This window comes from Drosophila yakuba, chromosome 3L (genome assembly GCF_016746365.2).
Source record: "Drosophila yakuba strain Tai18E2 chromosome 3L, Prin_Dyak_Tai18E2_2.1, whole genome shotgun sequence".
Lineage (NCBI taxonomy): Eukaryota > Metazoa > Arthropoda > Insecta > Diptera > Drosophilidae > Drosophila > Drosophila yakuba.
In genome coordinates, this window is record NC_052529.2 from 8,979,381 (window position 1) to 8,991,778 (window position 12,398).

At 42.8% G+C, this 12,398-nt stretch overlaps 3 protein-coding genes across 3 annotated transcripts; all 3 read left to right on the plus strand.

The window, feature by feature from the left end:
• Positions 1-433: 433 nt before the first annotated feature.
• On the plus strand, positions 434-2,413 carry LOC6533447 (protein lin-9). Its single transcript, XM_002094122.4, has 3 exons — positions 434-623; positions 683-952; positions 1,020-2,413. Exons 1-3 carry the CDS (start codon positions 523-525, stop codon positions 2,347-2,349), a joined length of 1,701 nt encoding a protein of 566 aa, XP_002094158.3. The 5' UTR covers positions 434-522; the 3' UTR covers positions 2,350-2,413.
• A 7,368-nt stretch (positions 2,414-9,781) lies between these two features.
• Positions 9,782-10,924, plus strand: LOC6533449 (glycerol-3-phosphate phosphatase). The gene is made up of 2 exons (XM_002094124.4): positions 9,782-10,625; positions 10,682-10,924. The coding sequence occupies exons 1-2, from the start codon at positions 9,856-9,858 to the stop codon at positions 10,872-10,874; spliced, it is 963 nt and encodes a 320-aa protein (XP_002094160.1). The 5' UTR covers positions 9,782-9,855; the 3' UTR covers positions 10,875-10,924.
• On the plus strand, positions 10,917-12,080 carry LOC6533450 (chronophin). Its single transcript, XM_002094125.3, has 2 exons — positions 10,917-11,747; positions 11,809-12,080. Exons 1-2 carry the CDS (start codon positions 11,005-11,007, stop codon positions 11,987-11,989), a joined length of 924 nt encoding a protein of 307 aa, XP_002094161.1. The 5' UTR covers positions 10,917-11,004; the 3' UTR covers positions 11,990-12,080.
• The last annotated feature ends 318 nt before the right edge of the window (positions 12,081-12,398 follow it).

Here is a 12,398-nt window from a genome sequence, read left to right on the forward strand (position 1 = left end):
GACGGACAGACGGACAGACGGACAGACAGACGGACGGACAGACGGACATGGCCAAATCGACTCGGCTATTGATCCTGATCAAGAATATATATACTTTATATGGTCGGAAACGCTTCCTTCTGCCTGTTACATACTTTTCAACGAATCTAGTATACCCTTTTACTCTACGAGTAACGGGTATAAAAATCATTTAAATAACGATTTTTATAGAAGGGAGAAAAACAATGTACATAATACGAATGTAGTGTGTTGCTCATGACATAATATTATGATACCATTTATTAAAATGCTTGTAAAACCTAAAGTGATTGAATGTTATGTATCAGAATAAATTTAATAAATTTCCTAATAATAATTCAGGCAACCCTTAAAAAATTTGTATGTATCGGGAACCCAGTTTTGTAGACCATGCATATGTCAAATGTCAACTACATAATCGACTTCCAAAAAAACAAAATCTATTAAGTCAGAAAAACTTTGCTAAAATTACTAAAGAAAAACTTAGTAGACTATTTCAGCAGCATGTCAGTTGAACCACTATCTATCGATAATTCAACAATCCCATTTGAAAACTGCGAAGAAAACGAGTTCCTGGCAAATATTGGATTACTATCTACGACAATGTAATACTTTCTTTATTAGCTTTGAACATTTATAACTAAAACTGTGCTACCTTTCATAGAATGACGCGTCGTCAGTTAAAAAAAGCAAAAAAGCTGTTGGGGGAAGGCGAAAATGATGAGTTATTCATTAAACGCCCTGCTTTTGGGGCGCGAAGCGGAATTTCTGAGAAGCCAGCGATCCAGGAGAAGATTAAACCAAAGGTGTTGTCCAAGAGAACTGCGGCCTTTTCAAAAGGTTCCAAAATATCTGCGGACTTCTCGGAGGACGATGAAGAGAAGGAAAAGGAGCAGTTCGATCCTTACCCAACTGATTCTATACTTGGCAAGAGGTTCGTAAAGTTCAGAAGATTCCTCAGATCCTTTACAGTGAGTGTACTCCTGTTCATTCTCTTATAGATTGTACAACTTTTTGAAGTATCTCAGCTCGCACCGTTGGATTTGGTGTGAGTTTGTGGACTCCTTCCTGGACAAACCGACCCTGGGCATGGGCTACGATATGAAGCGGTTTTTATTGGAGTACTGTCCGCTCCTGGAGGGCCGCTGCTTGCCACGCCGAGGATGGCAATTGATACGCCGGAGTATGGGAAAGTCGCGTCGATTTTCGCCCGCCTTCATCGAACTGGAACGCAAGGAACTGGAGTGCAAGCGGCGCCTTGTCCGCCAGTTGCAGCAGAATCAGTTCCATTCCAAGGAGAACATGCCCTACATTGACCAGATACCCAAGCAAATTCCACTGCCGCTGGTGGCGGATGCCAAGGTCAGTGGCTTTCTGCACGTACATTCGCTCAAGGGCATCGTCAATGGCAGTGTCATGGGCTACGATCCGCAGGACTACACCTACGTGGTTCGATTCGCTAGAAATGGTAATGCCGTGGTGCTCAGTCTGCCCGATTCACGGCTCTATTGCAATCAGGAAACCGCGACTGTTCCCTTGTCCATTATAATGCGCGACCCCAAATCGACGGCGATTGTAGCGGATAGTGCAAAAAGCGAGAAGTTCGGAAACAAGAGGTACAACAAGGATCTCCTGGAGTCCGTGCTGAAGGTCAGTAATTTAAAGGGTGTTAAGCAGAAGATCGTCATGGACTTGGCCCAAATGAATGAGGATTTCGAGACGGGCAAGGAGACGGGTCTTTCAAGTTGTCGTCGCGATGCCAAGCTCACTCCGCAGCGCGAGAATCTGCAGCGTCGCTATGCGGCCAGCATGATAACGTTGCACCGGCTGAACACCGATATCCTGGAGCCACTGCGCATCCTGCATGACCACCTGAACGAGTACCGAAAGCTGGAGGAGGAGCAGGAGGCCAAGCGCGATCGTCCCGCCAGCGAAGTGTATCAGAAGTGCCGCAAGCAGGCGGAACAGGATCTCAAGGCGGCCGGAGATGAGAAATTCCTGAAGATTGAATCGGATCAGACGCGCGAGTTGGTCCTCAACCTGCACACCATACTGTATCTCAATGGCAAACTGGGTCGCGAGAATAGCTCCGATATGGAGACGATTATCGAGGATCTTATTGCCCATATGGTGGACAATATCCAGCCATCGCTGGGCCGCCAATTGAAGGAGGCCACGGATGATCTGATGCCACTGCGTCAGCAGGTGGTTAAAATATTCAGTGACGTGCAAAAAAAGGAGCGCTTCCACATCACCCAACAGTCTCCAATGCAAACGGTGGATGGCATCTACAACTTTGTGGTCGAGGCCCAACCGGATTCTTCCTGCTAAACAGTGTTTACTTCTGTACCTTTGGAAATGCGCAAATAAAGCCTCCCTCTTATTTATGGCTCAATTAGGAGGAGTGTCATGTGCACTAGGAGTTTGCTCCACCAGCGGAGCTTAACGAAGTTCCCAGAAGCTGCAACCTTCTAGAGCTTCTTTGGTATTTACGTGGATGGGTGTTCGAGGGGAGGGCACGTGGCTCTGGGATTTATTTCTAGTTTTCAGAAGCACGTTCCACAGGAAATCAGCCGTAAAATAGTTGACAGATTGGCAAACCAAATAAGTAATGCGTATGTGAACGAAAACTTTAAGGGGGCACTAAAAAAAGGATAATCTGGGGAATGCCTTTTGCAAGGTCCTTCAGATGTATTGAATTTTAAAGGATTTCACAGTTGCTTTGTTTGGTAATTTAGGAGGAAGTTAAATACTTTAAACTGGTTAAGAAAAAATCGTTACGGAACTAAGTACTAAGAAACCCTACAAAAAGTAGGTATTTAAATTTCCTCTTTTTGGAGCCCAAATTTCTTGCAGCAATGTTGCAACCACATAAATCAGCATTTACGAGTAAAGTGTTTTCTATTTTTTAATTACCAGATGGATGCACTACGCTCGTAAATTGTGTGGGTAAGCCAGTACCGCCGAGGCACTTTCCAACGCCCATGTGGCCGCCATAAAGACATCATTAATATGCCTCTGGCTGCATTGCGTCGCTCTGTCCCCCGGGAAAGAGAAACAATCGGCAGAGGAGCTGATGGCGTGTGTCCTGCGGGAATGGACTCCGGCCATTTGGCCCCCGGATGTGTCGTCATCGAGCAAGATGTGCGTATCCTCCATGGAATCCACCCAAGCGGACGGCTCGTAAATATTTATAATGCGTTGAAGCTGCAGGCTATAAATTTATAGAGTGCAGCCTTTTTTGCACTATGTGATACAAATGTGGTAAATGCTTTAGTTGTGGGTGCTATTACAATTAAATGGGGGCACTTTTTATATGTGTATATGTATTTTTAATCAGAAACATCACATAACACATAGTTTTTGTTCAACAAGTTTGTAATATTTTTATCAGTGCCCTGCGTAATGAAATATGTATTTAGACATTAACTTGATTAATGAACTCGATGTATCCATTTTGAACGTTTCAATATCCAGGCAAACTTAAAGAAGACCACTGAAAAAATCAGCAGACGTGGTAGTTTGACATCAAGTATCCGCCAAGGGCCGCCAGGATAAACAAACGTAACAAATGGCAGCAAATAAATGTGGGCAGGCCAAGTTTATACGTTCAAGTGGCCGCGTGGACCAACTCGAGCTGCGAATGTTGGCTACGAGTGCTAAATGTAATTCAATACACCGCCTTACATAATGCATTCGAGATGAGTAAAGTTTTTTGTTCCGTTGACACTTGATCATTAATTATATTTGCGCGTGGCGGGGCATCGTTTATATGGAATTGAATCAATACATAACAGCTTAAGTGGCAACACATATATAATCGCACATTCACATGCCAGCAAAGCAATCGCTTGAGACCGGCAACTTAATTGATTAACGACTCTGCAGGCCTGGTGCGGATGTGGGCGCGGATGTGGACGCGGATGAGGACGCGGATGTGGACGCGGATGTGGGGTTGCATTAATCCAAATACCAAGAAAACTTTCGCCACAAGCCGCTCAATTTGCTTTATTAAATTGTCATCCGTGGCTGGCTTTTGGCATTGCTTAAGTCATACCAAGCCTAAAATTTGGGTCAGCAATTGCGGGCTGATTAGAAAGCCCTTGGGCGGAAGTGGAAGTGGGCGTGGCACGTTGGCAGGACTCACACTTCTTGGCCCGACTGTTATTTGTTGCCATGCGCTTATCATTTATCGCAATGAGAATCGCTCGGCAGGGCTACACGTTAACTAATACAGCTACATGTTAAAAGTAAAATGGTTTTTCAAAGTAAAATGTTTTTGTATCAGTACATAAACGTAATGATATATATAATTTAATATTTATCATGTTACAGTTTATAGCTTTTCATTAGATAATACGCAAAGAGCTTTTAGATGGCATCCCAAATGCTCAATATACACATCTGTTTTACGTGAATATGAAGCAAGTGAATATATAATGTTTAAGTTAAGGGAAACCATTTGTGTAGCATACTTTTTTGGGCGCACTGATTTTAATCAGCTTAATGGCTTGGTTGCGTAATTGGTTAATTTGATATTGATGGTTGGCAATTGCTGTCGGTTACATAATAAATATAAAATTAATATTCCTTTCTCTTGGGAGAGGTAAGCGCATGTGTAAGTTTCGGTCGAGTGCCGTAAATCAGTGCTCGGCAAACTGAAACTCCACTTGAAATTGAAATTAAATACCAAATAGTAATACAACACTAAACGCAATTTAGCCAAAATGAATAATATTTTATTTGCTCAAATAAATAAATTAAATTAAATTTTGAAGGGAAAACCCAACACAAGAATATTTTACTTCAATTTTCTATTTTTATCTGAGTGTAGATGTGCAGATGTGTGTGCGACAAATGATTTATGAAATGGACAGCAGTTTGCGGCGGCAGTCGGAAAACTGAGGTCAGCGGGAAACAAAATGCAAATGTGCAGCAAAAACGAAATGAGAGCGGGAATAAACACAACAGTCCAAGTAACAGTAAACAGCGGAAAAACTAAGGGAAAAGCGATGGCAAAAACAATAGCACAGCCTGCGGCTTGTATTCCGTAAAGCGGAAATAATGGCTTAAGTTTGCTTACGCTTCTGCTTACGTTATAAATTACAATGATTGACGTCGCGTGTGGCGGGCTCCACGGCTTTAATAATGCCTGAAATATGCGATACTATTTATTTTGAGCGTTGAGCCGTGAATCGATACGGCAAAATATTTATCATCATCATCACTTTGCTTCAAGCCGCCATGGAACCGTTCATCGTCATAACTTGGCCAAAATGTGTCATACGCTTAGACAACTAATTTTTTTTACAGCCAATTAGCTAAACTAACTATCCCCATTGGAAATTTTTCAAACTTTGGGAAAACAAATTTTTTTCAATTTTATAAAATTGTATATTTTTTTCAAAAATGGTCAAAAAATAAATTTGAATGCCATTCGATTGGATATCGAATTACGAGCATAGCGAGGCATACCATTCCATATCTAGATCATTTTTCGATTTTCTATGGACAAACTGTGACCTGAGCCTTGCCGCCCACATGATGTGCATTGCATATTGACAGAGCCAGCCTTTCACAGATGTACAAAAACCGAGAGCAATTAGAAGGCATCATGGCGAGCCCACTGCAAATCCACAGTCTCGAGTGGTTCCTTTCTTTTTTGTGGAAAGCCAATGGGTTGTGGCACAAATTGCTGGCCGTAATTGGAAACCAGCAGGCCAGAAAGCAGCTTTAAGTTCCTAAACCTTAAGTTACCCAGTCTAAGCAGTGGTATTTTAAAGGTGCTATTAAATTATTATTCGTATTTTAAACTACATTTAAAGAATTTTTGTTTACTATCCTGGGACATATCAAATGCCACACACTTTTGCTGACCTCAATTAATTTAAGAAGTGGACACCTATCAAGTCCTGCAATTTCAACAGCTTTCCGCACAGATTCACAATCTCGCTCAGCTTGTTTATTCATCTGCCAAATGTCTTTTGGCCTTGGGCACATTGCTATCAGCAGTGCATAAAAACATATATATATTCGTACATTTTCATGTTTGCCAGCTCTCAAATCTTGGATCTCACAAATGAATTTTCGAGGCCACTTTTGTCACAAATTATAATGTGTTGCAATTTGGTTTAATCCACGCGCAGTGAGACCGAAACTGTGCCCGCCCAGCACGAGAGTCCTTTATGGCCACCCTCAAGGCTCAAACTGTGGCATTGCTCATACGCAGCGTGGGCCAGGGACATTTTCGACAGGCGACAGAGGACGGACGACACTTTAAGCCACTAGCTTGGTATTTGCATTTTATGCAGCCGAACAAGGTGCTCTGATTGGCATTTAGTTAACTTTGGCATTCGAGCAGCCAATTGCATTTAATGCAATTAAAGTTGCATACAGATTGCTTCAATTGAGGACCAGAATCAAAAATCAGTAAGCTAATGGAGTTTAAAATATCTAATTAACAGGGCAATTATGTGCATTCAAGTGTAATTTTGACGTTAACGCAATTTATACACATTTAATAAATCAATTAACTTGATGCGAATGTAATTCGGATGTTAACTGAATTTATAAATATTATCGAGTTAACATGAACTTAAATTGAATTAAGTGCATGTGGCATTTAAGTAAGACCAATAGTCAAAAGTGCGATTGACTCTAAGACTAAGTCAATGAAAACTGTATACAATTGAATCCGTTCAATTAGGTTTCTCAGGATTAACACTTGCATATTTTCAAATAGCTCGTTCAAATCTCTTGTCGCATTCAACGAATGTAGAACTATGAAGAACACGCTGAAGCATCCACATATCTGCATCACATTTTTGTCCTGCATCCGACACGTGTTTCCACTTCTTGGATTGCACTGCACAATCCTGGCATCCATTCTCGTTTTTCAATCATGTCTGAGCCGTTTAACTTATAGCACGAGCGTATAATTGTCCGACACACTTGTGAATGTCGCCATGGCAATAGAAATTTGCCTGGTATTTACGATTTTCTACTTCCTACCGGTTATACTGTCTTATTTGTAAAACATCAAAACGTTTCAATTCTGCTTAGCATTCATAAGCTGGTGAAATGCAACAGAGAGCTTTCAATACGAAGCTTGTTGTTTCCCCAGCATGTCCATCACTCACCACTCAAAGGAGATTAAGCTGGGATCGAGTTCAAGGGTCATCGAGGGTATATGGGTTGGAATACGCTCACAATACGGGCATTAAACGATTTAAGAATCGACTTTATGGTTATTTACCTAAAAACTAAATGGCCAAAAGCAGCAAAACATGGCAAAGCATTTTAAAATGGGTAAACTAAATGGTTGGTTACTTGTTATATTCAATTCCTGCACACAAATCACTTTTAAAGAGGGCAGGGTAAAATCTTATCGAGTTTTTCACGGATGTTTTCCAGCACCAGAGGCATTCGGAAAGTGGCAGCAATTCCTGAAGAGAGCAATCCATTCTGGACAAATAATTGCGCCTTGTGACCCAGCTGATGATGCTATCTGTGGATGATTTATTCGGTGATAGGGGATAATTTAAAGTTTCCCCATTGTCTGCGGCCAGTTGGTGCTTCGTTTTCGCTTTAATATTGCTTAAGCAACTGTCGATGGCCCGAAGTGTTAGTTGTGTCCACAGGTCAGGCTTGATTAGCATATAAATCAAGTGGATTTGTTTCATTCTTCACTTCTGGCCAGCCCCACGTCTCGAGGTATTAATTAGGAAAAACAGGCGCAGGCCCCAGGGATCGGGAAATTAACTTGGCCTTGTAAACTTAATAAAAAAGTTTCGGACTTGGTTCGTTTTCTTTTTCTTCGTTTGGGGTCAGGGGCGAAAAAATACCACCATCGAGTTCAGCAAACTTTGTGCTTAAAATTTCATTTGTTACTGTTGCTCTCGAGGTCTGGCGTTTGGAATTCGTTTGTTTTTCTTTTCCCTTCGACTCGGAAAATGCATTCTTTTCGTATCCACCCACATCTATCAATGTACATTTAAGCCCAATACTTGAACAAATTGAGATCTAGGCAAATGGAAAATCCAGAGCACTTTCCACTTGAGCAAATTGCGAAGGCTTCGTGTGCACTTGCCCACTTACCAAAAACTCTTGCCCAGGTAAAACAGAAAAACATAAACATTTTGTAAACTCAGTTTGGGCAGACAGACAGGCGACAAGTGTTTTCAGGGGAATTGTAAATAGGATTTAACATGCCACCTAAACTTAAGATTTATTAGGCTGTTCAAAATGTTCTTCAGAACCCTTTTCTACATTTTAAGCCTAATTCCATTGTTTATTTGGTTCTTTATTAAATTTATACTCAAGCTTAAAAACAGCAATATACTCAAGCTCAAAAACAGCATTATACTCAAGCCTAAAACCAGCATTATACTCAAGCTCAAGCACAGAATTTTTAAAAATACACAAAAAGCCACTTATTTCCGTAGACATGTTAATTAATTCCAGCAAATATGCTGGCTCAAGTATCGTGTAAACTCTTCCCTATTTACACGCGGAAATTTGAAAAAATCGCGTTTTGTGGTCTGGTGTAAAGCAGAAAACTCGCTCGTTAGCTTTTGATTTGCCCCTCAGGCAGCTGAGCCATAAATTCAGCCACAAATTCAGCTCGTTTGCCAATTTGCGTTGCTTTTTTAAAGTTCGCAAAGAGAGGAGAAAGGCAGCGGGTACTGCACACTTTTGACCGCCGGCCATTCAACACGGACCCGTCCAAAGAGCCAGCGAAATCCGTTAAATGCTCGCTGTCCCGGGGCGAAAGTGCCGCAGGGATAAGAGATTTAATGAATTTATGCCAAGGTGCGGCGCTATCCGGGATTCTGGCTCCGGCTCCAGCTACGGCTTTGGCTCCAGCTTTGCAGCTGGACAAGTGTCGGATTTGGGGGCCGCTTGAAAGACGCTTCTCCAAGGCGACAGCGTTATCAACAATGAAGCTGAATGCCATTTTAATTGGCGCAGGGGGACAAGCCAAATGACAGCCGGTGGCAAGCACTGAAAGAAATATCTATCTTTAAATATATTCCCATTTATTTCTAATAATTTGTGTCTGTACTAGGCAATAATGTGAAATTTATTAATTTTAGAACTTTTCACTTTAATATGGTATAAAAGTAGGTGTTTAAGAAAAGTTTTGTACCCTAGATAATAAATTATTTTATATCGTGTCCGTGTGAAAAGGCGAAAACTCGTCGACACGAACGGAAGTGGCTCCCCTGGGAGGCAAAGTGGGTGGCGCCACTGGGTGGCTGCCCCAAGAAACTCCCGTCTCGTATTCACGGCTTGACTTGGCCTTCGCTCATTGCGCACAATTAAAAGTTATCCGCGACTTTGGCCACGCCACGGAACCACAACTTGGTCCTCTACTGATCCACTCATCCACTCCCCTACAATCCAAATAACAAATGTGCAAAAGTTTAGTGAATTAAATGCGTCGCCGATGACATTTTCCCAGGCAGTCGTTGCCGACAGCTGAAAAGTTAAAAAGCCGGCACACCAAGACACCGAGATACGCAGACAACCGAAGGAAACTTTCAATTGATTCCGACAGCCTCGTAGCCGAAAACTGCTTAAAACTAATCTAGTTCCTGGGCCCGAAAGCGTTTCGCTTGTGGTTTCGCTGCAACCTACAGGCCATCAGTTTAGGGCCAAAAGGTCAAAGTCTACTTACCAATGATCCTAAACAGCAATTGCAATTGTAGTCATTCTCTAGGATGGAATATATATACTACTTTTACTTCTAACTGAGTGAAAGTGAATGCTTTGTCTACATAATCAATTTTCTTCCATTTTCTCCACTCAAAAACATAATTCCCACTTGAACTAAACATGAATTTGGCATTAAACAAGAGTATCCAGAAGGGTGGATGCCAAGTTCTTGGCCTCAACAGGTATGGCTTACAGCAGTGGCTGAAGACTATCGATACGATCGTATTCGATGGAGATGGTGTCCTGTGGAGCCACGACAAGGTCCTTGATAAGGCAGCAGAGACCTTCAACGCACTGCGTGCTATGGGAAAGAAGGCCTTTATTTGCACCAATAATTCAGTGACTTCGGTCGACGGAATCTGCAAACTTGCACAGGAAATGGGTTTTCTGGTGACCAAGGATGAGATCCTTTCCTCGGGTCAGGCTTTAGCAAAATTTATGCAGGAGAAGAAGTTCAACAAAAAGTGCTACGTAGTGGGTGGCCAAGGAATCGTCGACGAACTGAAGCTGGTGGGTATCGAGTCCATGCCACTGGATCATTCCTCCTTGCAGGGATTTTCCATGCCAGATCACATACACAGTATCTTCTTGGATCCCAATGTGGGTGCTGTGGTGGTGGGTGCTGACAAGGATTTCAATACGATCAAGCTGACAAAGGCGTGTTGCTATCTGAAAGATCGTGACGTAATGTTTGTGGCCACAAATCGCGATGCGGCACTTCCGGCGGCTCCAGGACGAATGGTTCCCTCTGCCGGAGTGATGGTGGCTGCCATTCAGGCGGCCAGTCAACGGATGCCCTTCATCTGCGGAAAACCCAATCCGTATATGTGCATTGACCTGATGCGAAAGGGAGTTATTCAGCCAGAGAGGACTTTGATTATAGGAGACACGTGAGTGTTATTTACATTTATTTATAAGTTTATTGGATGTGCCTTCTCCTTCACAGCATGAGTACGGATATCCTTTTGGGCTACAAGTGTGGTTTTCAAACTCTGTTGGTGGGCACTGGGCTTAATAGTTATCAGGATGCCATGGAGGCGCAGGCATCTAAGGCTCCATTACTCTATCAGCAAGTTCCTGATCTATATTTGCCAAAACTATCCAATCTGTTGCCCTTTCTATCTTCTCGAAATAGATAAGTTGTGAGTTATAGTGGCAATAAAATCAATAGTTGGGTTTTCTAAACATATAACTAAGACTCAATCAAAGCTTCTTCTAGTTTTTACTCAACACACAGAATATAGAAATACTCGATTCGATCGAGAAGCTATGTTCAAGCAAACTTTTACCGATTTGACCAAGTTGCCGAAGCAACGGGTTCGCCAATGGCTATCCTCGTTCGAGACTGTGATCTGCGATGCTGATGGAGTCCTTTGGCACTTTGCGAAGGCAATTGACGGAGCTGTGGAAACTTTCAACTACCTAAGTACCTCTGGCCGAAAGACTTTTATTATCTCCAACAATTCGGAGATTTCAAGGCAGGAGATGGCCGATAAGGCAAAAGGTTTTGGCATTGAAATCGAAGAAGCTAGTGTCCTGACATCGTCCTTCTCGTGTGCCAATTTCCTGGCCGTCAAAAAGTTCCAGAAGAAGGCTTTTGTCATGGGCGAGAAAGGAGTGCATGCTGAGCTGGAGAAACTTGGCATTTGCTCTCTGAAAGTGTCCGAAAAGCTGGAGAAGACCATGCACGAGTTCGTCACTGAGTTGGAACTGGATCCCGATGTGGGAGCTGTGATTGTGGGTCGCGATGAGGGCTTCAACATGGCCAAGTTGGTGCGAACCGGCAGCTATCTGCTGAATCCAGATATTATCTTTCTGGGCACCTGTTTGGATGCCGCCTATCCCATCGGCAACAACCGGGTGATGGTGGGCGCCGGTGCCACCTTGGCGGCCATGAAAGCCTTCACCGGAAGGTCGCCGTTGGTGCTGGGAAAACCCAATCCCTGGATGGCCACTACGCTGATGCAGTCCGGGGCCATAAAGCCGGAAACCACACTAATGGTGGGCGATACGTAAGTGTAAATTTAATTACTAATTTCCTTTTTCCTTTCTTTAATTCTTATTTTCTTGCAGTCTGCAGACGGATATCCACTTCTCTGCCAACTGTGGCTTCCAATCCCTGATGGTCGGCAGCGGTGTGAATACCCCGAAGGAAGTGCAGCAGATCATCGAGGAGGGTGACCCCAAAAAGAAGGTCCTGGTGCCGGATACCTACCTTCCCAGCCTGGGCCACTTGCTGGAGTTCCTCTGCTAGACCGCATACAAATTGTAAATTATCATTGCCTAGCAGATTCTGCATAAAATCAATACCACAAAAGCGGCCTGTCTTCAATGTCACCCACAAATCTGGGCCCTTTTCTTTCCTTTTGGCCGGGTATTTCGGGTATTTCGGTCCCTTGTCAAAAGTCGAACACTTGCAGTCCCCAAAAAGCAACAAGACAAATGCTAAACTGAATATATCCACGGTGTGTTCGACACTTCATCGCCATCACCATCGTCATCGTCGACGTGGTCGACAGATGCGGTCTGTGCTGCTGCTCCTCAACACTCGAAAAAAAACTTGTCAGTATATGCACTGAAGTATATGGAAAAAAGTAGTTTACAAACCAGTTCTATACGCCTAAAGTGTTCTAAAATATAACGAATCAAATATTTTACACTCA